Source organism: Juglans microcarpa x Juglans regia, chromosome 1D (assembly GCF_004785595.1).
Source record: "Juglans microcarpa x Juglans regia isolate MS1-56 chromosome 1D, Jm3101_v1.0, whole genome shotgun sequence".
Lineage (NCBI taxonomy): Eukaryota > Viridiplantae > Streptophyta > Magnoliopsida > Fagales > Juglandaceae > Juglans > Juglans microcarpa x Juglans regia.
This window is the reverse complement of record NC_054594.1, coordinates 20,186,862-20,213,556: the sequence shown is the minus strand read 5'-3', so window position 1 is coordinate 20,213,556 and position 26,695 is coordinate 20,186,862. Positions and strand designations below refer to the sequence as shown.

Genomic DNA, 26,695 nt, shown 5'->3' with positions numbered 1-26,695 from the left:
GATCTTGCTCAATGGGCATCTCCTCCTCTTCGTTGAACATATCCTCATCCTCTATATCAACTGGGAGTGGGAGTCGACTACTCGCACAAGATGTAGCTGCTCTAGATGTAACTGCCCTAGATGTGGCTCTAGGGGTGGAAGTACCCACCAGTGTAGGATTTGTAGCATTGGCATCCGCCACATCCCCTTGTGGACGATCATCTCCACTATGTTTAGGATCCATATCACAATCAATGAAGCTGAAAAAATTAAATTAGAAGCAAAAAATTAGCTTAAAAATAAACTAGGCTATTGTATTATACAATAGGACATGTATTATTGTATCATAATTACATCGAGGTTCGGTTGACGTGCGCTCGACTCAGTGGAACCCATCCAGAGAGGTTCGCTCGACTTGCGCTCGAAGTGGCGCTCGAGCAGAACCGATCCAGAGAGGTTCGCTCAACGTGCGCTCGACGTTCGCTCGAACAGAAACCATCCAGAGAGGTTCTCTCGACGTGCGCTAGAGCAGAATCCATCCAGAGAGCTTCGCTCGACGTGCGCTCGACTTGGCGCTCAAGCAGAATCCATCCAGTGAGGTTCGGTCGACCTGCGCTCGACGTGGCGCTCGAGCAGAACTCTTCCAGAGAGGTTCGCTCGACTTCCGCTCGACATATCGCTCGAGCCAATGTTCAATACAACATGCGCTCGACTTGCGCTCGACAACTCGCTCGAGCGCAAGTCTGCAATACAATGTAAAATTCAGGGTTTTGAGCGCCGTGTTGGGACTATATTAAATATTTAATACAACCAATTCACAAGAATCACAACTGCTGGCTCCAATTCATAAGAGACGTGCTTGAATTAAATTTAGGGCTCACCGTAGGTGGAAGCTGAACAGAGGAGCAACGAAGAACGACGGCACGGAGGAGCAACGACGAATGGCGGCACGCTGGCAAGAAAGACACAAGACGTGAGGACGGCTTCACAGTTCACTGGTTCAGTCACTAGGACGGGAGACGCGAGAGAGAAGGGAGAAGGAAGAAGAACTGAAGAAGGAAGAAGAAGAACTGAAGAAGGAAGAAGAAGGGGGGAACGTATGAAGAAGGAAGACATATGAAATGACGCCGTTCCATATTAAGTGGAACGATGTCGTTCAATAATTTTTTTTTAAACCCAGCTGTAAAACGACGTCGTTTTACAACTGGGTTTAAAAAAAATTCGGAGTCGGAGTCGGAGCTACAAGGAGCTCCGACTCCGATTCCGAATAACTATTCGGAGCTACTCCGAATTCCGACTCCGAATTCCAACAACTCCGACTCCCTCGGAGTCGGCGTCGGAGCGGAGGTCGGACGGAGTCGGAATTCTCAGAATTTTACACACCCCTACTCAGTTGTATGATTGTGCGACCGTTTCAGGACTTCATCATCAAGTTGATCATACTCAATGTTCAGGCCCTCACTATCATCACGCTCATCTTCAATGATCATATTATGTAGAATAACACATACTTTCATTATATTTGTTATTTCATTGATTTTGAACATTCAGGAAGGTCTACGAATGATTGCAAATCGTTGTTGAAGTACTCCGAATGCATGCTCGACATCTTTTCTTGCGAATTCTTGTACTTTCACAAAAATTTTCTTCTTATTTCCTTGTGGTGATGTAATCGTCTTCACAAAAGTTCGTCACTTGAGATAAATACCATCCGCAAGGAAATATCCCATAGTATAGTAGTTGCAATTAATTGTGTAATTGACTAGAGAAGCACGCCCTTGGGCAAGTTCCGTGAAAATAGAAAATCTATCTAACACATTAATGTTGTTATGTGAACCGAACATACCAAAAAATGTATGCCATATCCAGAGATCATATAAAACAACTTCTTCTAAAATAATAGTTGGTTCACGAATGTAGCCGGAGTACATGCATTTCCAGGCTGCGAGACAATTTTTTCACTTCCAATGCATGCAGTCAATGCTTCTCAGCATTCTTAGGAATCTCCGTTATTCACCAACCGCAAGCAATTGAGCAATATCATTGGCATTTAGAGACCAGAAATATTCATATGAAAAAACGCTCACTATTGTCTCAGAGAATTTTTTAATGCTCTCCATTGCGGTGCTTTCAATAATATGTATGTATTCATTTATAAAATCTCCAATAACTCCATACGCCAGCATTCTAAGGAGTGGTTTGGATTTATAGATGAGTTGATATGGGTTAAGATGGTTTGTGAATAATAAAATAAAAGTTGAATTGTTTATTATATATTGTATGAAAATTTGAGAAAGTTATAATAATGAGATGAGATGAGTTGAGGTGAGTTTTGAATGCAAACGAGGCCTAAGTGTTGCAGTTATCTTTTGCATAGAAGATGAATCGAATCTTCCGGTATTATTTCTTCTCTGGACAAAGTACGACTCGTAAGACTATACCTCATTTAGAATACTGAGAAATAGAGGATAGCTCATCTGAAATCTCCTTCGAAATAGGTTCAAGGGATATACTAGATTTTCTGCGAAATAGAAGCTCGTGCCCTTGAATATGATCACGCCGAATTAACTTACTGCATTGACGATTGCGCCCAATGAACCATTAGAACTCGTAATAGTAGACCAATAGGAGCCCGGACGGAAAGTCCGAATCGACACTAGGATAGGCCCGGGTATGAGGGCAGCGCTGATATCTCTCCTAGTTGAACACCAAGATGTGGTCACTTGAAGCCACGAAGACATGCCTAGAATTGACAACTCCATCATCGAGCACAGGCTCTGTGTTAACCAGACGGCCCGGAAAGTGAAACAGAAATGATGCAGCTTCAGCACTAAGAAATACGGGGCGATAGAAGAAGAAGTGGATCGACTCCTCACTGCGAGGTTTATCCGAGAAGTCCAATATCCAGAATGGCTCTCAAATGTGGTTCTGGTGAAAAAGCCTAATGGCAAGTGGAGAATGTGTGTAGACTTCACTGACCTGAACAAGGCCTACCCAAAAGATAGCTTCCCTCTACCACGCATCGATCTGATAGTGGATTCAACGGCGGGACATCCATTCTTCAACTTTATGGATGCTTATTCTGGATACAATCAGATAAGGATGAATCCAGACGATGAAGAGAAAACAACGTTCATCACTGACCAAGGGCTCTACTGCTACAGGGCAATGCCCTTTGGACTAAAAAACGCGGGGGCCACCTACCAATGGCTGGTCAACCGAATGTTTAAACAACAAATTGGCTGCAACATGGAAGTATACGTGGACAACCTGTTGGTAAAGAGCAAAGAAACCCAGAAGCATTTGGCATACCTGCGAGAAGTGTTCTCAGTCCTCCGACAATACCAGATGAAGATTAACCCGTTGAAATGTGCATTCGGGGTAAAGACAGGTAAATTTCTAGGATACATGGTCTCAAAAAGAGGGATCGAAGTGAATTCCAAAAAAATAGAAGCAGTGATGACAATGCCTTCCCCGCATAGCGTCCATGAAGTCCAGAAACTGGCCAGGAGGGTGGCGGCCCTGAATCGGTTCATCGCCCGATCCACCGACCAATGCCTACCCTTCTTCAAGGTACTGAGGAAGGCGCAAAAATGGGATGAGGCGTGTGAGGAAGCCTTCACTGACCTAAAGTCATATCTCAGCCACCCCCCGCTGCTGAGCCAGACGAGACTAGGAGAGACCTTAACGGTGTACTTGACAGGGTCGCCACACGCAGCATCACCAACGTTGGTTTGGGAAATGGGAGGAGGGCAGCGTCCCATATACTACATGAACAGAGCCTTCCGAGGAGTAGAAGTAAGGTACCCCCAAACAAAAATGCTGGTATTCAGCCTCATTGTTGTAGCCCAGAGATTAAGGCCGCATTTCCAAGCACATCCGATCAAAGTACTTACCGACCACCCCCTCAAATAGGTACTCCAAAAACCAAACACCTCGAGGCGGCTAGCCAAATGGGCAATCGAGCTCAGTGAGTTCGGCATAGAGTACCAACCCAAAGTCGCGACTAAAGGACAAATATTGGCGAATTTTGTCGCCGAGTTCACCAACTTCCCAGAAGAAGTATCGGCCGCACCTCGAGGAAAATCCTGATAGGTCTACATTGATGGCTCATCCTGTCGGGCTGGCGGGGGAGCGAGGGTGCACATCATCACTGAGCAAGTAAATGAACACAATTATGCGAACAAGCTGGCCTTTAAGATAACAAATAATGAAGCTGACTATGAGGTGCTCCTGACGGGAATGACGATTGCTCGGCTACTTGGAGCAGAGGAGATAGAAGTGAGAGCTCATTCGCAAGTCGTGGTCAGCCAGGTCCTAGGGCAGTTCATTACAAAGAGAGAAAGGTTGAAGAAATACCACCAGTTGGTCTGTAACGAGTGGATCTCCTCGCTACTTTAACCTCCAGCAAGTTCCAAGAATAGAGAATCAGGAAGCAGACCGTCTGGCCAGGGTTGCGTCTGGGTAGGAGGAACTCCAACTTCTTGAGCATACCGTGACCAGGACAGTCAAAGCCTCATCCATTGGGGAAGAAATATCTATTACAGCCCCAGCCCCCCTGAATGGGCAACGGACATCTGAAGTTTCTTGAAAGAAGGACAACTGCCCAGCAACCCGGAGGAAGCGCGAAAGGTCAAGAACTTGGCAGCCCGATTCATGCTGCTCAAAGGGGTACTGTACAAAAAGGGCTTCTCCAAGCGACTCCTAAGGTGCATCTTACCAGACGAGGCCCAGTATGTATTGGCCGAAATACAAGAAGGTATTTGTGGTAGCCATTCGGGAGGGAGGGCGCTAGCTGTGAGAGTAACCCGAGTCGGATATTACTCGCCCCATGCCCTCAGAGATGCAGAGGAGTTCGCCAAAAAATGCCAAGAGCACGGATCGGTCCCCCACTGTCCGGCAGAGGAATTGACCTCAATTATGGCCCCGTGGCCCTTTGCCCAATGGGGCCTGGACCTAATTGGCCCATTCCTAATGGCAAAAGGGGGAAGGTTTGTCATGATCGTGGTCGACTACTTCACAAAATGGGTTGAGGCGGAAGCGCTCGCAAGCATCACCTCTCATGCCATAACGAAGTTCTTGTAGAAGTCAATAGTCTGTCGATTTGGCATACCATAGAGCTTTGTCTCGGACAATGGGAAGTAGTTCGATTGTACACACTACCAAGAATGGTGTGCAGAACTTGGGATTAAGGTAAAATACTCCTCCCTAGGTCACCCCTAGGCCAACGGACAAGTTGAGGCAACCAACAAGACTCTCCTCTCCACCCTCAAGAAAAGGATCGGGGCACACAAAGGGGCATAGGCTGAAGAGCTCCCGAGCGTGCTTTGTGCATATCGGACTACCGTTCGAACCCCCACTGGCGAAACACCCTTCGCTCTCACTTATGGGAGTGAAGCTATGATTCTTGTAGAGGTCGGGATGCCCACGTTTCGTGTCCAGCATTTTGACCCAGACACGAACAATGAGAGGATAGCAGAGAACCTAGATGCCCTAGAAGAGCAAAGGGAGGAAGCGGCTATCTGAATGGCAAATAACAAGAGAAAGGCGGAGCAATATTTCAACAAACGAGTCAGTCCACAGTCATTTAAAGTGGGTGACATGGTGTTACGAGAAGCGGGAGTAACCACTCCAAAAGAAGGGAAGTTAAGAGCTTGATGGGAGGGGCCTTACGTAGTCACGGCAAGCAACCGACCAGGTTCTTACCGCCTCAAAGACAGTGAAGGACGCGACCGACCTCACCCTTGGAATGTTGAACACTTGAAAAAGTTCTATGTATAGAGACTTTACCGCGCCCTGTATGTGGCAACAACATGTATGGACAATTGCTAATGAATGAGAATGATGAAATGTTCTTTTGAAAATCTCCTATTATACAAACAAAACTAAATCGAGTCCTTACACTAGCAAGAAGACGGGTTTTTTGACTCGATAAAAAGTCAAGTCCCTACACTCACAAGAAGACGGGTCCCTTGACTCGATAAAGCTGTGGGGCACCTTCCGTGTCCCAGGACTCGGAACCGGACCCCTCCTCAACTAAGTCCAGTCCTTACACTCGCAAGAAGACGGGTCTCTTGACTCGATAAAAAGTCGAATCTCTACACTCGCAAGAAGACGGGTCCCTTGACACGATAAAAAGTCGAGTCCCTACACTCGCAAGACGGGTCCCTCGACTCAATAAATCTGAGAGGTACCTTCCGTGTCCCAGGACTCGGAACCGAACCCCGTCCCAACTAAGTCGAGTCCTTACCCTCGCAAGAAGACGGGTCTCTTTTCTCGATAAAAAGTCGAGTCCCTACACTCACAAGCAGACAAATCTCTTGACTTGATAAAGCTGCAGGGTACCTTCCGTGTCCCAGGACTCGAAACCGGACCCCGCCCCAACTAAGTCGAGTCCTTACACTCGCAAGAAGACGGGTCTCTTGACTCAATAAAAAGTCGAGTTCGTACACTCGTAAGAAGAAGGGTCTCTTGACTCGATAAAAGTCAAGTCTTTATACTCGTAAGAAGACGGGTCTTTTGACTCGATAACAAGTCGAGTCCCTACACTCGAAAGAAGACGGGTCCCTTGACTCGATAAAGTTGTGGGGTACCTTCCGTATCCCAAGACTCGGAACCGGACCGCCTCAACTAAGTCGAGTCCTTACACTCGCAGGAAGACGGGTCTCTTGACTCGATAAAAAGTTGAGTCTCTACACTCGCAAGAAGACGGGTCGCTTGACTCAATAAAAAGCCGAGTCCCTACACTGGCAAGAAGATGGGTCCCTTGACTCGATAAAAAGTCGAGTCCTTACACTCGAAAGAAGACAGGTCCCTTGACTTGATAAAGCTGCAAGGTACCTTCCTTGTCCCAGGACTCGAAACCGGACCCCGCCCCAACTAAGTCGAGTCCTTACAAAGAAAAGGAAATATGGGAAAAAGTATAAGAGAAAGGAATCAAGAGCACAAAGTCCTTTGTATTTTCAAAATTTTGTTGTCAAAATATACAAAGTACATGGGGTTGTGCCCGCCAAACAAAAAACATATATACATATGTAACTATTACAAAAGGCGCACGGAAAGCCTGTCGCTAAGATGGAGGAGCTGAAGGACCGCTAGGGAGGAACGAGGGACATCCGGGCTTCTCGAAATTTCTAACGAAGGCCTGCTCCTCAAGGCCAGGAGGCAGAGACATTAAGGACAAGGTGCATAGGTCCAACTCGGGATGTTGTAGTAGGTGTTGCTACATTCTCTTCAGACCGTCGCTATAGCTATAGGACCAAGCGGCGTCCCGGATGGAGTTAGTATTCACGATCCGGGACCAGATCTCTTTGGGAAACTGGTCGACATCGCCAAGTTGAGACTTCATGTTGGCAATCTCCCGGTCGCGCGATAGAAGATCAAGATTCTTTTGAATTCTAGACTGCGCGAGCTCACTGACCCGAGTCGTTGCCTGTCGCAACTGATCTCTCAAGTGTTGAGCTTCGTGAGAATGCCTAAAGGTCTCCTTCTGAAGGGATTCTGTCTCTTCCCGGGTCCTCAACAACTCTTCCCGGACTGACTCCAACTGAGCCTGGGAAGCATTCAGCTCAGCTTCCCTGATAATCAAGGCCCGCTCGGAGGAGAGGAGGGCCTCCTCGAGCCCCTTGTTCTCCGAGCCCAGGCGAGACAGTTCTAGCTCGGCGTCATGAATGAGGCCTTTGAACCTTTTCTTTTTCTCCTTTTGCCTTTCAACGACAACCTCCAGGTCCTAGTTCTGGTCCTTGAGGAGCATTATCTCCTTCACCAAATCCTTCCGCTCGATTTTTAACTCCTTTATCCGCCGGGTCACCTGCTTCAGTTTGAAGTAACCAAAGCGACCCAAGGAACTGAGCCCCCGGTTGGCCTCTTCCAGCTCCCCTAGCTCATTCCTGATCGTGCTGGCAAGTTGGTCCATGGCCTATGAAGACAGGAGACAACAAAGAAGGGGGCAGAAAGCTCAGTCATAGACGACATACGTCGTAGCTAGGAATGGAACAAGTTTGGAAAGAGCAAGCATACCTGGGCGAATAAGGGCCTCAGCATGCGGCAAACCCGCTTAGTAGCCTCTGCCCGGGCTTGATCAAACCTGAGAGCGGAGGCAGTGAGCCCTCTACTCCTGAAGATAATGAGGGACCGGCAGTTGCTGGCTGCTAAGAAAAATTAGCAAGAGATCCCCAAGTCTCGTCGCACGGCCCGGGCGCCACTGGAGTTGAAACCGGGGATTCCTCATCGTCACTCAGGTCGATGACCGGGGGAGCAACATCTGGCATAATCCGAACTGAGGCTGGAGAAGCGTCGAGAACCGGATCCTCGGCATTGTCGCCCCCAACACTCCATCCTCTTCGTCTTGAAGGGGGGCTCGCCAGGCCTCTCCTCAGGGCTTCCAGCTTCAAAGGGGCTAGGCTCAATCTCCCGCAATCCCGGATCGCGCATAGAGTCACCACAGTCGCCTACCTTGCCCTGGGGAACACTAGTCTCAGCGTGGACTCAGGAGGGGTTGGTCACTGGGGCAGACTCATTACTCCCAGAACTAGAGGCGGGCGAAGAGCTTCGCACCCCCTCGCGAGGCCCAAATCCAAGGAAGGTATCATCTCCCTTGTCTTCACTCCCCCTAGGGGTCGGATTTTCGAAAGGAGGTAGCTCGGCCATTCGTAGCCCGGTCAGCGAGTCATCTCAAGTAGACCCAGCAGCAGTCTCCTTCAAGAAAGTATCCTCGAAGGAGGAGAAGGTTGTAAACGAGCTGGGCTCTTGGGGAAAGGGGTGTGCCAGGGAGGCAAAAAAGGCCGCTTGGAGGTCACAAGCCTCCAATTCTTCTTCAAAGCGAGGCAGCGAGCTCTAAGAAGGCTCCACGTCGCAGGAGTTGGTGGAGACGGAAGGACCGTTTGTAGGAACTGGTCGTCTCGGGAAGGAGGTGGTCTCCCATGACGAGGGGCAGGAGCATCCACACAAGCAGATCCCTGCTGCTAAGACGAGTAAGCGAGTGCTCCAGATTCTCTAACCTGGCTTGTGGGTGGAGTAGAACCCCTGGCAACGCTGCTCGATGGGGGAGAGTCATGCCGCACCATTAGCCGTTTGGCCTAACCGCCGGAAGGGCGTGCAGCTCTCTTTCGGCGAGGGGGAGCAAACGTCATGAGGGGGGACACTGCCCAGGAAATTCCTTCCCACGGCGTACAAGCGATCGGGGGACAACAAGTAGCCGTGGATGTTTTCGTCAGAGAGTAGGACGTCAGTATTAGACTCTCAAGCCGTAACCAATTCGTACCGGGCCTCCTCCCTCCGATTGAGGGTGAGCTGTAAGCTCTCGGTTGATGGAGGATACCCCCAACTTGCCTAGATGGGAAAATCTTGGTGAGGGGCCTCCCCTTCAGGGTACTCCTAGCCCGGGCCGAACACAAAAAAGAACTTGTGCGACCACTCTTTGATACTCAAGTGATGCTGCTCGAGCGAAGCTATCTTGGGGGCGGAGGAGTAGGCTTGGAAGTTGACAATGTTGCCCAGGCGGTAGACGAGCCGATATGCATAGAAGAATTCCCGTGGTGTCAGGTCGGGATATTCTTCGGGGGTCTTGCTTAGCACCATCATGTAGATGATGCAACTAGAGATCAAGAGGCGCCACGCATTGGGGTGCAGTTGCGCCAGGGCCAACCCGAGGAAGTTCAAGACCTCCCGAACAGGACGGCAGAATGGGAGGCGGAGGCCGTTTGAGAAAATCAACTGAAATAAAGCTACCCTCATCACAGTGCCGTCTGAACCCACTGCGTGTTCACTTCGTGGCATCTCCAAAACCACGGAGGAGGGAATCCCTTACTTAGAGCTAAACGCTCTAAGGTTAGCACCAGTAATGAAGGATACCCAATGCCTCCCCCCAAAGAGCGGAGTAGTGACGTCCATGGAAGCCATCGAGGATGTGAAGAGAAGGCTAACGAATGAAAGGAAGTGAAGAAGGAGAGAGTGGCTCAGAAACTGAGAGCGAAAGAAGAAGATGAAGCAACAGACAGGAAGGAAAAGGTAGAAGAAAGAAAGACTAGGGGGATGAACGGCTTAAATAGCGAAGAAAACAGGCGGGAGGAGGCTCGAGAAGCGAAACGACGCCAGGGTCAGTAACGTCTGATAGCGCCACGCGGCACAGATGGCAGTTGGAGGGGTGAAGGAGTGTAAGACATGCACCAGAAAGGTGTCAGAACGGTCAGAGGCGTAGGTCGCCCGTCTCATCAAGCCTCGAGAAGTGGGACAGTCACAAGAGCGAAGAGACGCATTTACTGACCGTCGGGAATGAGGAACCGCCCGCGCGTCTCATCAACCCTTGGGAAGCCAAATCGGTAGGCACCAAGTCATCTCCAAGCAGCGGGAGAAGGGCTTCAGAGGACCAGAAGCAACAACGATCAAAGGAACCGACCAAGATGAGGAATGATGGAATTTCCACCACGTGTCCATGATAGGAATTGGCGGGGTACTGTGAGGGAAGACCAGCTCTCGAAGGGCCCAAGCCTAAGAAAACCAAGGCCCACACCCGAAGGACCCAAGCCTAGGAAGGTTGAACCACAAAGCCCGAGCCGGAGCCCCAGTAGGGAAGCCGAGGACTCTGGGTGAGAGGATCGGGAAGTAAAGTAAGCGTAGGCCCAGTCTGTCCAGGCCTGTCAACTCAAGGTCTGGGAGGATCGGGGTCTGCAAATTAGCAAATCAAGTTACCAAGCCGGGTGGGCACAACACCATCATGCACCCGACCCCAGAGTCCCGAATACCAGGCACGAGTCAGCCCAGATCGATGTCAGGAAATCCGGCGTGTAGTGGAGCATCCCACGAGCCAAGGACGGCTCGCCCTCAATCTGACATCTCCTAGCATGACAGGGAAGTGGCGGCTGTGCAGACGTAGAACAACAGACACAGTGCGATCTCTCATTAAGCCGCAGACTAGACCCCACTAAGGTGACAGAGAATGGGTGGTGGCAGACCTGGCATCTGACACACCACGATCTTTCTCGACTGAAAGGCCCGACTCAGGTATAAATAAGGGATAACCCTTTTACGGGAGAATCTCGATTCAACCTACGTAACCCTTTACTTTGCATTGTGTTTTCCTTCACCAAAGAGCAGCCCACTGACTTAGGCATCGGAGTGATCTCAGAAGCTACGGGAGCCTCACTTTCTTCTTAGTTGTAGGTACCTGGGAGCTTGGGCTTTGCGAAACTATTCGGGCTACGAAACACGACATCAACAATATGATTGCAAGTTTTACAATATTCATTCAAAGGTTTCAATCTCTCTTTTCTAAGCATTGAGCCTTAACCCTTATTCATTTTGAGAGATATATAGTTTTGCGCTGTATTGTTTTTATTTCACTCATTGAGTAGTGTTTTATGATAACCTACCTACTATCAGCTCTTGTATCAATAAAATGATGTGTATAACCGTTGTGTGTGTAAAAGGTGTTTTACACAGGAAATAGACATTGAATTATCACGTGTAAGGTGATTACAAGTATAGAAGGTGTTCTACACAATAAATAGATGTTGAATCACCATATGTAAGGTGATTACAAGTGTAGAGGGTATTCTACAAGGATTCTTTGTAGCGGTAATACTCAAAAGTGTAATTGGTTTCTATCTCCACTTGAAGAAGATTGGATAGTGAATTTGGGAATCATCAAGGGTAGGTTGAGGCGAGGACGTAGGCAATTGGGTTGAGCCTTGTTAAAATACTGAGTTTGCTTCTCTTTTACCCTTACTCCTTATATTTATTGTTGCTTCATATTTTGCTCATATTTTATATTGTGCATTTGGTTTATAATTGTTAATTTTTAAATACAACCCAATTCATCCACCCTTTTGTGTTAGTCATCTGGGCAACAAGTGGTATCAGAGCCAATGGCTCTTTTATTAGATTAATTATATTTTGAGTTAAGATCTTATAACTAACATTGTAGCTACATTTGGTGAAGGCCAATCTAGCAGTCGGCCTCCACTATTTTGCAGAGACAATTACACATTTTGGAAACCTAGAATGAGAATTTTCTTTCAATCCCAAGGTCGAGAAATTTGGAAATGCATTATAAATGTGTCTTATATTCTAACAAAAGTTGTTGATAGAATAAAGGTCAAAATGGAAGAAGAAGAGTTCGATCGTGAAAACGATAGAATTACAATATTGAATTCAAGGGCTATGAATCTCCTATATAATTCTCTCAATGTGAATGAGTTCAACAGAATAATAACTTGCAAGACGGCAAAGGAAATTTGAGATAATTTGGAAGCTACTTATGAAGGAACTTCACAAGTCAAGGAATCGAAAATTTATATTCTTACTCATGAATATGAAATATTTAAAATGAATGATGATGAATCTATTTCTAGTATGTACACTCGAAGTGAATGAACTCATTAGGTAATTTACCACCCATGAGTACACATTGAAAAGAGGAGGAGAAGAAGGAAAGCCAAAGAAGAGCTTGGCACTTAAAGTTGTTCCTCATGAAAGCAAAAGTGACGAAGATGAGGAAAATGATGACAAAGTGAAAGAAAAAGCAATGAAAGCTACATGGAATGATGATTTAAGCTGCTCAGACAGCGAAGCAAGCAATGGAGAATCTGCAAATTTTTGTCTTATGGTTAATGATGACATTGAGGTAACAAATCTTGACAATATTGAAAATCCTTCATATGAGAAATTGCAAGATGTCTTGGAAGAGGTATATGAGGAACTTGCAAAATTGGATATCAAATATATGGTACTTTGAAAAAGAAAAATTCTTCTTTATTAAACGAAATTGATATTTTAAGAAAAGAAAACATCATTTTGAAATATGAAAATCATGAGTTAAAAAAAAAGTGACTGATTTAGAAAAGATTGTTAAAAAATTTAGAAACGGGAAAATAAATTTTAAAAAACTTCTTGGTAGTCAAAGATCTGTTTTTGACAAGATAGGCTTGGAATACAGGCCAAAATAAAAATACAAACTTTATAAAAACTTCTTTGATAATCCTTCTAAATCAAAGTCTAGTATTCAAAATTATTTTGAGGAAAGAAAATTTTTCAAAGAAAGATACTATTACAATCACTCAAATTCTTCATTTATGTCACATGCAATTTGCAATTTTTGTAATAGACATAGTCATAATTATCATGTTTTTCTTATTAGAATAAAACATACAATGACTATTAGGCCCATATAAATACCTAAAAATCTTTTTTCTTTTAATACTAATAAGTGAAGGACCCAAAGAACTTAGATACCAAGAAAAAACATTTTAATTGTTTTTATAGGTATGCATGAAGTCCTCCATAAGCAAAAGTAAATAGTTTCAAAAGTAAATAGTTTTTAGATAAGTGAATGTTCAAGACATGTGACGTTTGCAGACAACAGGAAAGATCATCAAAACTTAATGCATGATGCAACCAAATAATGAAAATTTGTGAAAGATCATCCAACGGAACAAATTCTATGAGAATCTTCACAAGGTATAAGTACTCAATCATCTCTTGGAAATGATTGCAATCATACTACTTTTTTTTTATCTCAGATTGAATTCAAAAATATTGATGAAACACTTCTTGATGAATCTTGGATTTTAACTATGCAAGAAGAGCTAAATCAATTTGAAAGAAACGATGTTTGGACACTTGTTCCTAGACCCAAGAATCATACTATTATTGGAACAAAATGGGTTTTTAGAAACAAGAAAGATGAGTCCGGAGTTATCACTAGAAATAAGGCTCGACTTTTAACCCAAAGTTTCAATCAAGAAGAAGGAATCGATTATGATGAGACATATGCACCAATCGCAAGATTAGAAGCTATTCGAATGCTATCTGCTTATACTTGTTATAAAGACTTCAAATTTTTTCAAATGGATGTTAAAAGTTTTTTCTTAAATGGTTTTATAAATTAAGAGATATATGTTGAGCACCCTTGAGGTTTTGAAAAAATTAAGAGATATATGTTGAGCACCCTTGAGGTTTTGAAAATCATATTTGTCCAAAATCATGTTTTCAAGCTCACAAAAGCATTATATGGACTCAAACAAGCTCCTAGAGCTTGGTATGAGAAACTCTGTGGTTTTTTTATTGAAAAAAGGTTTTTTCAAGAGAAAAAATCGACACAACCATTTTCATTAAACACAAAAATGATAATATTCTTTTGATTCTGATTTATGTGGATGATATAATATTTGATGCTACTAATGAAAATATGTGCCAAGTTTTTGCTATGAGTATGCAAGAAAAATTTAAATGAGCATGATGGGAGAACTTAACTTCTTACTCGGATTGCAAACCAAGTATGAAGGGAATTGGAACACCAATGAGCCCATCCACCAAACTTGATAAAGATGAAAGTGGTAAGCCAGTTAACTCAAAGGTATATCGATGTATGATTGGTAGTCTATTATATTTGACAGCCAGTAGACCAAATATTATGTGCACGTTTTCAATCATCTCCAAAAGAATCTCATTTGATTACAGTTAAGCACATTCTTAGATATCTTGCTGGTACAATTGATTTACGGTTATGGTATCTTAAGCACACTTCTTTCGATCTAATCAGCTACTCAGATGCATGTTAGATATCATTTTCTTCAAGATCACGTGCAGAAGGGCGATATTGTACTAGAATTCACAAGCACACACGATCAATTGACAGATATTTTCACAAAACCTCTGCCAGAAGATAGATTATGCATGATTAGAAGAGAAATAGGAATAATGCATGTAATGAATATCTGTCAAACATTTTTATTTTATTATCTTAAACAACTTACAAAAACTTGAGACTTTTAGCTTCATTTTTCAAGCGCCCTTATTCTTCACATAACAACATGTTATCCTTATCTAAAAGATTAGGCAGCCAAAATGAAGAGACAAGTAAGGATTTTAAATACTTATTCTCCTGCTTTAAATTTCATATTTTTTTGTTAGACTCGTGAGCAAGTTGTTGAAGTTTATAAATCTACTCATTAAGTTTTTTAACCTCACGAGTTCTGGACTGCAATCGCCTGAAAAATGCGACAATGGATGATGAGTATTGAGTTCTAAGACTCACAAGTTCATAAATGGCGTCATCATCTGACTTATTAATCATATCCTTCTCTTGCTGCATCATGATACTTACGGTAGATGCAGAAATAACTGGTGACTATGATAGATACAAGAATAACTAGTGACCGAGGTACAGAATACTTAATGTAGTGAACAGTGGATTCCAAATAAAATAAAATAAAATAGCCTTGCGATATTATGACATAATTCACTCCATCTTACCATCATTGATGTTAGCCCCATGATATAGTGATGCTAATTTTTACTTACTTTCCGGTTGTCAACAATTTACATATAATTCTGTTCTTTTTTTTTTTTTTTTTTTTTTTTTTTTTTTTTCCCAAGACATAATATTTGTGGAGTAGCCAGCAATGCAATAAAAAATTACACTTTTGGGAGAAGAGTTAACAATGACACATAAAAGTAAAAACCACCAAACCATTGTGCAAAGGCACGTGGAAAGAAGAATCTACTGAAAGAAGTGAGAGTGCGAAAGTGCAGATAAGTTCATCCCAAGTTCAGAGAGTCCATGTAATCTCATGCCTTCTGATCTCTTCAGAAAATGGGAGTACCAATGCGCAGAGAGTTTTGGTTGCCTTTTTAAATCAGGATCATCCAAGTCAACATAGTATAGGCCATATCCGGATTCGAAGCCATCCAACAACTCGAATAAATCCATCAAGGACCATATAAAATAGCCTTTTGTATTTGATCCATTCCTTCCAAAATAAAACAAAGAACAATGGGTAAAGAGGAGATAGAAAAGAACGAAAAACAATTACAGGAATACTTTCTAAGATCTGAAAATAGAGAGCAGTTATGCAAAATTGGATTTAAATTAATGAAATGACACTCGAGTAATGCTAGGTACAAGCTCCAAATAGATAAGTCTCATACAACTCCTTTGTAAAAAAGTAGACTCACTAATAAAGAATAGTTTTTATTACACTTTTTTAAGGTGGGATCCACTTTTTTACAAAGGTTTGGACGAAACTTGTCTATTTGAGACTTGTACAAATCATTTCTCATGACACAATTACATTGATTGTTATAAAATAAGTTGTAAAATAGTTATAAAAGAGTTGTAGATGTGTATTATTATCCAGTTTGAGGTTTGTGAGGTCTATACACGTACCTCAATGCATCAAGCAAACTCCCAATGTATGCATGCAAATATTCCACCCTTGGCCAGTCTTCCAATGTCAAATTACGTATCATTCGTTCACCTACACAGACAAGCATATGCCAGCCATGCCATATTTCTTAATTTAGATTGTAACTCAAGTTGACAGTAAATTGTGCTTACATCTAATAAATAAACTCACTCGATCGTATAGTCAAGTTCCAACAAGTGAAATTTTTGCTTAAGAACTTAAAAAAAAAAGGTTACCAAGTAGAAACAAAATCCAAACTCAAGTTCTAATACTCTCACTAAAAAGAATCTGCACAACATTGAATTTTCATCTCAAGATTAGAAGTCGAAGAAGAGAGTATCCTCAATTTTGTAACCAAATTTATGGGGAGAGAGAGAGAGAGAGAGAGATGAAAGTGATTCTTATAGCATTTATTTTTCATGTGGGTTCTAGATTTCCCCTACATTTTTCAAATGGAGTATGCTGGGTTTGCATAGTCTAGAACTGTATAAATTATTATCATGTCATTGCTAATTAAAAAGTATTAGCAATTAATGATCATGTTCATCCTCAATAATAGATAATTAAATATCGTCACTAACGGCTAAAGATTTTTTTTTGTGGCATGGGGGTGTTTTTCCTGCTATTAAAGAGATTTGGAAATAAAGTTTAGTTTGGTTATAAAACGTGATATTTACTAATAATATATACAAACACACACACACATATATATATATATATATATATTATCACCAAAAGTTATTAGCAACAAGTTATCAGCAATGAATATTTACTTTACTTTAAGGGAGGACTTCTCTCGCCTCTAAGCCTAAACCCTATTTCAATGGATGTCCAACATATTGGAGAGAGAGAGAGAGACCATTTTCATGGATGTAAACAGGCGGGTTGCCATAAACTCTCTTGATATACTCCAGCAGCTCTTGCAGGCCCCAGGCTACAATTGGAAACTGAGTAAAACAAGATGGTTACTAATTATGTAGTACTGAACCAGTACATAATTAGTAAAAGAGCTCTATAATTTTTTGTTTAAAGGCTAACCTCGAATCTGGATGTATCATTTTTGAAGCCTGCAACAAGGATTTCAAACAAAAAAAAAAAAAAATATTGTGAGCTGAACATTTTGTTGAGCACTGTAAAGAAACTTTCAGAATCAACCATGGATTAGCGCAGCTCACTTGGTAAGCTCACTCATGCCGAGTAAAAAAAATTGCATTCTAGGTAAAGAAAAATTATTAGAAATTCCCCGGGTACTCCCATCTTATCGCAGCATACCATATAATTCAAATTCAAACATCAATTTTTATTGACATATCATCCTATGAAAGGATGGGAATACCATGCGGTATCCATACTAGAGAAGTACCTAATAATTACTCCTAGATGAAGCTAGTCTCCATCCATCAAGTTCAATCTGTATATTTTAACAACATACTTGAAAGTTCTACTGCCATGTCTGCAAAAAACTCTCTCTCTTTGATTTTCAGGCTACTTGGGCTGTCCTTGGCATACAAAGTTAAGTAATGGTTCACTCCAAGGAAGTCAAATGAACCCTTAATCCAATTGGATTCAGCAGTGGTGAAGACCGGCATTCTTGAGCCTATGTTCTTTTTCATGGCATCAGGATATTCTCCAAACACCAAAGGATCTACCATCCTACAGTCAAAATGACAAACATATATATGATCGCTAAAAACCTAAATTATAAGTTCAGAGTCAGCTCTCTACAATACAAAATACACTTATGAAAGGAAAAGACAGAAGACACCAGATAATGCATGAACGTTTAGCTTTCTTACCAGCCAAAGAAGAAGTCGTTGGCTCTTTGAGCAGCAGTTTTATCATCTGAGCTGTTTGTAAGAGGAACGAACCAATAACCAAGGACATTGATCCCTATAAATCCGTGCTGCTTCTCCTGCAGGGGCCAAAGTTTCTCTAGATCAAATAACATCTTGTTTTACGCAATTAGTCATGAAGTTCACATGCAATTAAGCTGATGGCCGGAATATATAGGTATATTTAGTTATTCATATTATATCATTAACAATGACAAACAAAAGACAAATGGAGTTAATTAAATCATGTATATATGCTCGAGAAGAATCATTTGTCCTTGAAAATCTTATAGTTGACGAGATGAACACATACATACAATAATTTCTCTATGCATGACATGGATAAAAAAAGGGGCCATGTCCAGTACATAATATGAACAGCTTAATTCATAATAATATATACCTGATACATGTTCTTGTACAATCTAGCAGCAGATGCATGTGCCAACAAGATATGATGAGCTGCCAAGTATGGCTCTGTCGAGGAGTTGCCTCTAGAGCAGTTTATCCCATATGGAGATGGAGATGAACATCTCTGAGGAGGTAAATTGCCAGTATCATAACCCCCCATTACAAACACATTGGCCTCATTAAAAGTAGTCCAATATGGAACTCTGTCACCAAATTCCCTGAAGCACAAGTCCGCATATGCTTCAAAGTCTTTCCTGCATTCACATCTGGATTATTCAGTACTCACATTCTTTGCTTTGTTTGGTGCTTTGTGCAAGAGAGAAATTATAGGGTTTTTCATGGTTAGGAGGTTTTTTTACTGCATGGGCAAGAGAGAAATTATTTATTTGATGTTGCCTATATATGTAACAATAAGTTGATTAAGACGATAAGATTTGAGAATCATACACACTCTTTCGGCTAATCCATCCTCCATACTCGTCTTCCAGCTTTTGAGGAAGATCATTGTGGTGTAATGTAACATGTGGTTGTATTCCTGCTTAATAAAAAAATGAACAGTCTTAGAAATTTACTAATTTTCTTCTACTAATATAAATTTTCTTTTTTGAAAAAAAAATACTAAAATCATATATATATTTGATGGAAATTGGCTGTAACCATGACTGATTAGTTCATCGATGAGATTGTTGTAATACTGTAAACCCTTTGGATTGACAGTTCCTCTTCCATCTGAAAGAAAGAACATTCACAATCAGAGTCCTCAGAAACCACTTATTTCTTGTATGCATGGTTAACAGTATTGATGAGTAGATGACAGTAGTTGCGTGATCATACTTGGTAAAAGCCTGGACCAAGATATGGAAAACCTGTAAGCTTCTAACCCTGTATCTTCCATAAGCTGGACATCCTCCTGCAATAGTTAAATTTTTTGTAAGCATTTTCATAATTGGTAATATACATGTAATGTTTTGGAAGTATTTATTTTAAGATATGGATTCCCTAGAGTTTTATAAAACTTGTTGTGGGCAAGATAAAAACTTAAAGTGAGTTCCACTACATTTCTTATTGCACATTTGAGTCTCCGAGGAATGCTATGCATTATTCACTATTCACTCACACAGCTCACACCTATAGCTTTTTCATAGGGTGTGGGAGTGTTTTTCATAGGGTGTGAGGTGGTAAATAGTGGCTGATGGGAAGAATTTTTCTCTTGATAAAGATGGTTTTGATCTCCAATTCTCTACTTTTTCATCTACAATGAAAAAATTTTCCCAACTTCTTCCCAAAAATACGACACATCATCTCAACTTACTTCACTTTTTCATTATAAGTATATTTTTTTATCAGTACTTTTCCATTATAAGTACATTATTTATTATTTAGTATAAAAGCATATCCATGTAAAAAAAAAAAAAAAAAAGAGGCAGCCTCAACATCCCAGCGACCACCAACGGCAGATCTAGAAATTGATCTTTGGGGGCGAATTACTATTAAAATATTAAAAATGTTTGTATACAATTTCAGATGTAGGACGTTGTAATATATATATAAAATAAAAAACTATAACAAACATAATTTGAAGTATAAAAAATATTATCAGTATATCTATCAATTAGAGATTTATGATGTATCATAACTAAGCTAGATTTAACCCCAATGGGTTGGCCAAGTGGTGAAGGCCTTGGCCTTAGGGTATCACTTCTTTCAAGATCTAAAATTCAACACTTGTGCAAACAATCCTTTAGGGTCATAGCTCCGGTGAAAAGTCAACAATTTAATCACTTCCGTATAGAGAAACTTCCGAATGCGGTGCACGAGACCGAGGTTTACTCTGCAGGAATGGTCCGAAGGGTCCTACCTTAGAGAGGTTCCCAACATAAAAAAACAAAACATAACTTAAGCTAGATAAGAGTTTCTCTTTTTTAACAAAAAAATTATATATATTTATCATTAACTTGAAGAAAAATGTAAGAAGGAACGTGAAAAGAAAAGTTGTGTAAAAAAGGTAAAGTATCGAAAGATAAGAAAAAGTTTGAAGCAGGCCCAAAGAAGAATAGACGCACACAATCAACAAAAATGCAAATCCCGGGCAGTCATTTTGAAAAGACAATGTCAACTTTTTTTAAAATAAATTTTACAAGACTTGTACACTCTAAAACTATATCTAGTATGTTCAAGAAAATAATTAATTGACCTCATATATGTGATTGGTATTTAAAGGAAAGAAAAAACTAGTAAGCAGGGGCGCAACTAGTAAGAGGCTCCAAAATTTTCAGAATTGGACGAAAATTAAATTTTAGAAGGCTTTTTTTTTTCTTTTTAACTTGGCCCCAAAAACCAGATTTTCTGGTTCCACCCATGCTTGTAAGAAAGGGTAATTTTGTAGACGGGTGGCTGTATTTCGGGACCCAAATTATAAGAATATTTCTTTTTTCTGTTTTTTTTGTTTTTAACATCCTTAAATTTATTTTTTTTTTTTTAAATTTACAATATCATTAAAAAATATTTTTTTTATATTAATAAAAAATAAAAATAAAAATAAAAGTTTCGGGACCCACTATCAGTGGGTTTAGCATTTCCTTTTGTAGACTGACCTTATATTTATGATATCCATCACACGCTGTGTCTCCAGTGGCTCCATGCATATTCCCTGAAATGAGTTGGACAATTAAATCGATCCTAATTATTATTCTCGAATAGTGAAATTTCTGATTAACTTGTTCCGATCGAAACCGATTTCCTTTTTTTTTTTTTTTTTTTGTTTTGAAAAAAAAGAAAGAAAAACTGACCTGCTTGGGCGAAAGTATCCCATATGCTAGGAGTCCTCCCATCCTGGTTTGCAGCACCTTCAACCTTTCGCAAAAGATTAAATTAGAAAAAGTGCGAGAAATCGTACAATTATTTTGGCGGAATAGAACAGAATGCTTAAACAATCAAAAGATACGGGAAAAAAAAAATGGTGAAAGGGTAACCTGATAAGCTGAGGTCGAAGCCCCAAACACGAAACCAGGAGGAAAGTCATCTCTGCTAAATTTATCAGTACTCAAAACCAGTACTGCTAGATACGTCAGCAAAACTACTACTAGCCTCAACATCATGAATCTTGATCCAGTAATACTACTGTTCAGTCATTCGTAACCATAATAACGAAAAGGGAAAGAGCGGAGCTTTTAACCATGGCCTCACAATAATTATCCTCTAATTCTCGTACTAACTACCGGTATTCGTTTCATCAAATTATATCTAAAATTTAACGAAAAACACGTATTTTTTATAAATTCAAAACTTCTATAATTATAATTTCACGTTGAATTAGTTAAAATAATAATAAAATATTATTTTTTTAATAATAATATTTTTAATTTATTTTTTTCATATTTTATAATTACATTAATTATATATTAATTAATAATTTAATTTGATACTTAAATTATTATTTCTTAACTAATTTTTTTTCAACCTGATTAATCCTGATTAATACTTAAGTCGTAGTGACATTAATTTGAAAGTCGGAGGAAGTGATTTTGTAATAAAATAATAGGAATAGACCATGAATAATGTGTCTTCAAATATAGAGATGAAAGTAAATACACTGTAGTTCAATGTTGAAATTTTGATTGCCGAATCCAATACAGCGTTTTTAACCACAGACTATTCAAATTTTGAAGATTTCTCCATTTTGAAGATACGGATGCCAAAACTCTAAGAAAAATAAATGAATGCACGGTGGAAAGAGAAGGCAAGGCTCTTTCCAATTTACACTCACACGTTACATTTTATAATATATTTCACAATATATATTATAAAATAATGATATTTTGGCCAAATCATGTATTTTTATAAGGTAGTTTACAAAATAACCCTCATTTAAAATATTTTTATGTAAAATATTATAAAAAGTTAGGTATGTTTATCATGTTCTTTACAATATGGTGGACTTTTTGGTGACTAGAAGGCTTATTCTTGTGTTAGAAACTAATCAATTCCTTTTCTCTAAGTACTATTCTTGCTCCCTAGCTTACTCGGTACCTCAAAATTAGGATAAAATTAGTGGTTTCTTGTAATGTTAAAAGTTATTCTGTATATTGTTTATTTTCATATATGTATATTTTTTGTCTTATACACGTCAGTAAGTTTGTTAAAGTTTGTTAGGATTCTTTTTTTCATTTTGCCTCATTGTCAATATAGAGCAGAGGCCTCATGTATATAGTGGTCATGATAGGCACCTTTCTTGTGTACTGTATTTTCTGTATTGCCTTTTCATTTTCAATAGAGAAGTTTTCTTCACAGCCTCTTCTTCCATTCTTCTATTCTATTCTATTTTTGTCATGGTATCAGAGAATTCTTGAGAAAAGAGTTTTCATGGTCCTGCTTTCCTCCTCTTTCTTGGTCACTAAACAAAATTCTCATGGCTCAACCTCCACCTATTGTGCCTCCACCTACCGTGAACCCAGATCGTCCTTCAAACCCTTATTACCTCCATTATTCGGAGAGTCCAGGCGCAATGCTTGTTTACCAACCCCTTTCTGTTTCAGGGGACAATTACCATTCTTGGCATCAATTCATGCTCATTGCTTTGGAAGCCAAAAACAAGCATGTTTTTCTTGATGGAACTCTTGCTTGTCCTAATCATAATAACTCTCTTTTTGGAGCTTGGTGCCGTTGCAACAAGATGATTTTCTCTTGGCTTTTAAATGTTGTTTGCAAAGAAATTGCCAACAATGTTTTATACATTGCCAATGCCAAAGAAGTTTGGGATGACTTGAGAGATCGTTTCTCTCAAGCTCATGGCCTACGAATATTTCAACTTCAGAGACAAATGTTTGGTCTCTCTCAAGGGGCTCTTTCTGTTTCTGTCTATTTCACTATTCTCAAAGGGTTGTGGGATGAACTCAGTAACTACAAACCCCACCTTGTATGTTCATGTGGTGCCCTCAAAGAAGTTGTTGCTACTCAACACTTTGAATATGTCATTCAATTTTTCGTTGGTCTTAATGAATCATTTTTAGCTGTTAGAGCTCAGATCCTTCTTATGGTACCCCTCCCACCCATTAATCAAGTTTTTTCTCTAGTCCATCAAGAGGAAAGACAACGAGAGATTCTTCTCACCCCTCCTATGGAACCTATAGCTCTTTTATCTCGACAAGACTATACCAAAGCTAATAGACAACCTTTCTCTCGTGCCAAAGAAAGACCTCTATGTAGCCATTGTGGTATTTTAGGCCACTCTGTTGATTGTTGCTACAAACTACATGGCTTCCCACCTGGTTTTAAATTAAAAAATAAACCATCTACAACAACTGTCACTACTGCCTCAGATTCAACTCATGCTTCTTATGATTCTCTGTTTCAATCTAATGTTTCTTCCCCTATGGCAGCATCCACTATGTCCTTCACCACTGAGCAGTACCAGCAGCTGATTTCTCTGTTGAATTCAAACTCTGTGAAGCCCACAGATTCTACTACTCAGTCTGCCAATCTAGCATTTTCTCACAATATCTCAGGTTCTTCTACAACCTGGATCATTGACACAGGTGCCTCAGATCATATGATAAATGATCCTTCCTTTTTTACTTCTATACCTTATTCTTCACTTGTCAAACTCCCAAATAACAATCCATATCTGTTTCTCACATAGGAACAGTTCAGCTTTCCCCTGACTTGATCTTGTTTAATGTCCTTTGTGCTCCTGCTTTCCATTTTAACTTGATTTCTACTAATAAACTCAATATTGATTCTAACTGTTCTCTTTTTTTCATGCCTAATTCTTGCTTGATTCAGAACCTTACCAGCAAGAGAATGATTGGAGTGGGTGAAGAGCGAGATGGCCTATATTTCTACAAACAAGCAACCATGAATAACTTTATTTCTAGTACTACAGTTAAACCATATCTTTTTTATTTATGGCATTTCAGACTTGGGCACATTTCTACTTCCAGAATCAGGTTGTTACAAAAATTAGACTCCAATATTACTTACTCAAACTCCTTTCATTGTAATACTTGTCCTCTAGCAAAACAAAAACGTCTCCCTTTTAATGTTAGTAATTCTATTGCTTCTCATCCCTTTGATCTCATTCACTGTGATATTTGGGGGCCATTTTTTGTGCCCACTTATTCTGGTTTCACATACTTTCTCACTAATGTAGATGATTGCACTAGATGTACTTGGACTTACTTGATGAAACATAAATCTGATACTAGGTCCATTCTCAAGTCTTTCTTTGAGCTTGTTTGCACTCAGTTTCAATATGGCATTAAAAATATTCGAACTGATAATGGCCTAGAATTCCTTATGACATATTTTTATAATTCTAAAGGTTGCATACATCAAAGATCTTGCATTGAAACACCACAACAAAATGCTAGAGTTGAAAGGAAACATCAAACACTGTTAAACATTGCAAGATCTATCAGATTCCAATCAGGTGTTCCCTTCTCTTTTTGGGGTGATTGCATAATGACAGCTACTTACCTCATAAATAGGATTCCCTCACCAGTTATAGTTAACATTTCACCCTATGCCGCCCTTTATAAAACTAGTCCATCCCTTGATCATCTAAGAGTTTTTGGGTGTCTATGCTATGCTACAACACCCTTCAGTCATAGACACAAGTTTTCCCCTCGTGCTAGACAGTGTGTTTTTATTGGTTATCCATATGCTTCAAAAGGGTACAAGCTTTTTGACCTTATCACTAAAACAGTTTTTATATCAAGGGATGTAGTATTCCATGAAACATTTTTTTCCTTTATTACTTCTGTTTTGCCACCTCCACCTTCCAATGATCCCTCTCCTCTTGTACTACCTTTATCATCAACTAATTCTTCCCATGATTTCTCCATTTATTCACCTCATGATTCTATTTTCACTACACCTTCTCCAGACTTAGATTACTCTCATTCCCATCAAAATATAGAACCTCATTCTTCGCCTCTTAATCCTCCCATTTTACCTACTCGTGCCTCTACTAGAATTAGAAGAGTTCTTGGCTACTTGTCTGATTTTCATCACAGGCTTCTTCCCTCTCAGGCTCCACTTCAGTCTTCATCTTCTGATGGTCCTCTACAAGCAGGTGCTCCCCATTCACTAGCTTCTACACTTTCTTATCCTCAACTCTCAACATCTTATAAAGCTTTCACTCTCAACTTATCTACTATTTCTGAACCAAAATCCTTTAATGAGGCAGTTTGTTATCCTCACTGGAGAAAAGCTATGGAAACTGAAATAGCTGCACTAGAAGCAAATAATACATGGGAATTAACTACTTTACGTGCTGGTAAATCTACCATTAGATGTAGATGGGTTTACAAAGTTAAACTCAAGTCAGATGGGTCAATTGAGAGGTACAAGGCCAGATTAGTGGCCAAGGGTTATACACAATTAGAAGGTTTTGATTATTATGAAATCTTTTCTCCAGTAGCTAAAATGGTAACTGTTAAGACAGTTTTGGCCCTTGCTTCCATTTTTAATTGGCATCTAACTCAATTAGATGTCAACAATGCATTCTTGCATGGTGAACTTCATGAAAAAGTTTATATGAGCTTACCACCAGGATTTGCTAAACAAGGGGAGAATCAGCAAGTGTGTAAGCTCCTTAAGTCTCTTTATGGCTTGAAACAAGCCTCGAGACAATGGTTTAGCAAATTTTCAGGAACTCTGATCACACATGGCTTCATACAATCAGTTGTAGACCACTCACTTTTCATAAAGGTCACGGATTCATCCTTTATAGCTCTACTTGTTTATGTAGATGACATTTTGATAGCTTCCAATGACATGAATGCTGTTCAAGAACTCACTCTTTTTCTAAACAGCAAATTCAAATTAAAGGACTTAGGACCTTTAAAATATTTTCTGGGTATTGAGATAGCTAGGTCAGCTAGTGGAATCATACTTAGTCAAAGAAAATATGCATTAGAGATTCTTGAAGACAGTGGAATGCTGGGAAGTAAAGTGCAGAATTTTCCAATAGAGCAGAATTTGAAACTCAGCAAAACAGAGATAAATTTGCTTGATGATCCAACACCAAACAGGAGGCTAGTTGGTCGATTAATATATTTAACCATTACAAGGCCTGACATTTCATATTCAGTGCAAGTTCTTTCTCAATTCCTAGACAAACCCAGTCATACACACCTTGCAGCAGCAAATAGAGTACTTCAATACACCAAAGGTACTCTTGGACAAGGCCTATTTTTGTCATCAAAATCAAAGTTACGCTTAAAGGCCTTTGCAAATGCAGACTGGGTAGGCTGTGTAGACACTAGGAGAAGTGTCACTGGTTTTTGT

General features: G+C 40.3%; 2 protein-coding genes across 7 annotated transcripts in view; one reads left to right on the top strand and one right to left on the bottom strand.

The window, feature by feature from the left end:
- Window positions 1-21,594, bottom strand: part of LOC121248832 (beta-glucosidase 11-like) — a 45,231-nt gene extending 23,637 nt beyond the window's left edge. Inside the window, exons 1-10 of one of the 6 annotated variants that reach the window (XM_041147423.1) lie at window positions 19,241-19,316; window positions 19,064-19,135; window positions 18,854-18,941; window positions 18,399-18,660; window positions 17,960-18,075; window positions 17,596-17,816; window positions 17,202-17,230; window positions 17,023-17,110; window positions 16,145-16,235; window positions 15,464-15,728 (exon numbers count right to left, since the gene is read on the bottom strand). In XM_041147423.1, coding sequence (XP_041003357.1) covers window positions 15,479-15,728; window positions 16,145-16,235; window positions 17,023-17,110; window positions 17,202-17,230; window positions 17,596-17,816; window positions 17,960-18,075; window positions 18,399-18,660; window positions 18,854-18,941; window positions 19,064-19,135; window positions 19,241-19,301 — 1,278 coding nt within the window. In that variant the 5' untranslated portion in view covers window positions 19,302-19,316 and the 3' untranslated portion in view covers window positions 15,464-15,478. Of the gene's footprint in view, window positions 1-15,463; window positions 15,729-16,144; window positions 16,236-17,022; window positions 17,111-17,201; window positions 17,231-17,595; window positions 17,817-17,959; window positions 18,076-18,398; window positions 18,661-18,853; window positions 18,942-19,063; window positions 19,136-19,240; window positions 19,317-20,037; window positions 20,061-21,000; window positions 21,057-21,195; window positions 21,260-21,378 lie in introns of those variants that run through there. The other 5 variants (XM_041147448.1, XM_041147456.1, XM_041147431.1 and 2 more) reach the window with 5 other exon arrangements.
- Window positions 21,595-22,814: 1,220 nt separating this feature from the next.
- LOC121250183 lies at window positions 22,815-24,466 on the top strand. The gene is made up of 3 exons (XM_041149182.1): window positions 22,815-23,619; window positions 23,785-23,910; window positions 24,188-24,466. The coding sequence occupies exons 1-3, from the start codon at window positions 22,815-22,817 to the stop codon at window positions 24,220-24,222; spliced, it is 966 nt and encodes a 321-aa protein (XP_041005116.1). The 3' UTR covers window positions 24,223-24,466.
- Window positions 24,467-26,695: the final 2,229 nt, after the last annotated feature.

Excerpts from the sequence above, each read along its gene's own strand:
- LOC121250183 (XM_041149182.1), top strand. The coding sequence starts at position 22,815 with ATGGCTCAACCTCCACCTATTGTGCCTCCACCTACCGTGAACCCAGAT. Across the intron at positions 23,620-23,784 it reads ACCTCTATGTAGCCATTGTG|CATCCACTATGTCCTTCACC; the intron begins GTATTTTAGGCC and ends CCCCTATGGCAG. Across the intron at positions 23,911-24,187 it reads ATTTTCTCACAATATCTCAG|AACCTTACCAGCAAGAGAAT; the intron begins GTTCTTCTACAA and ends TGCTTGATTCAG.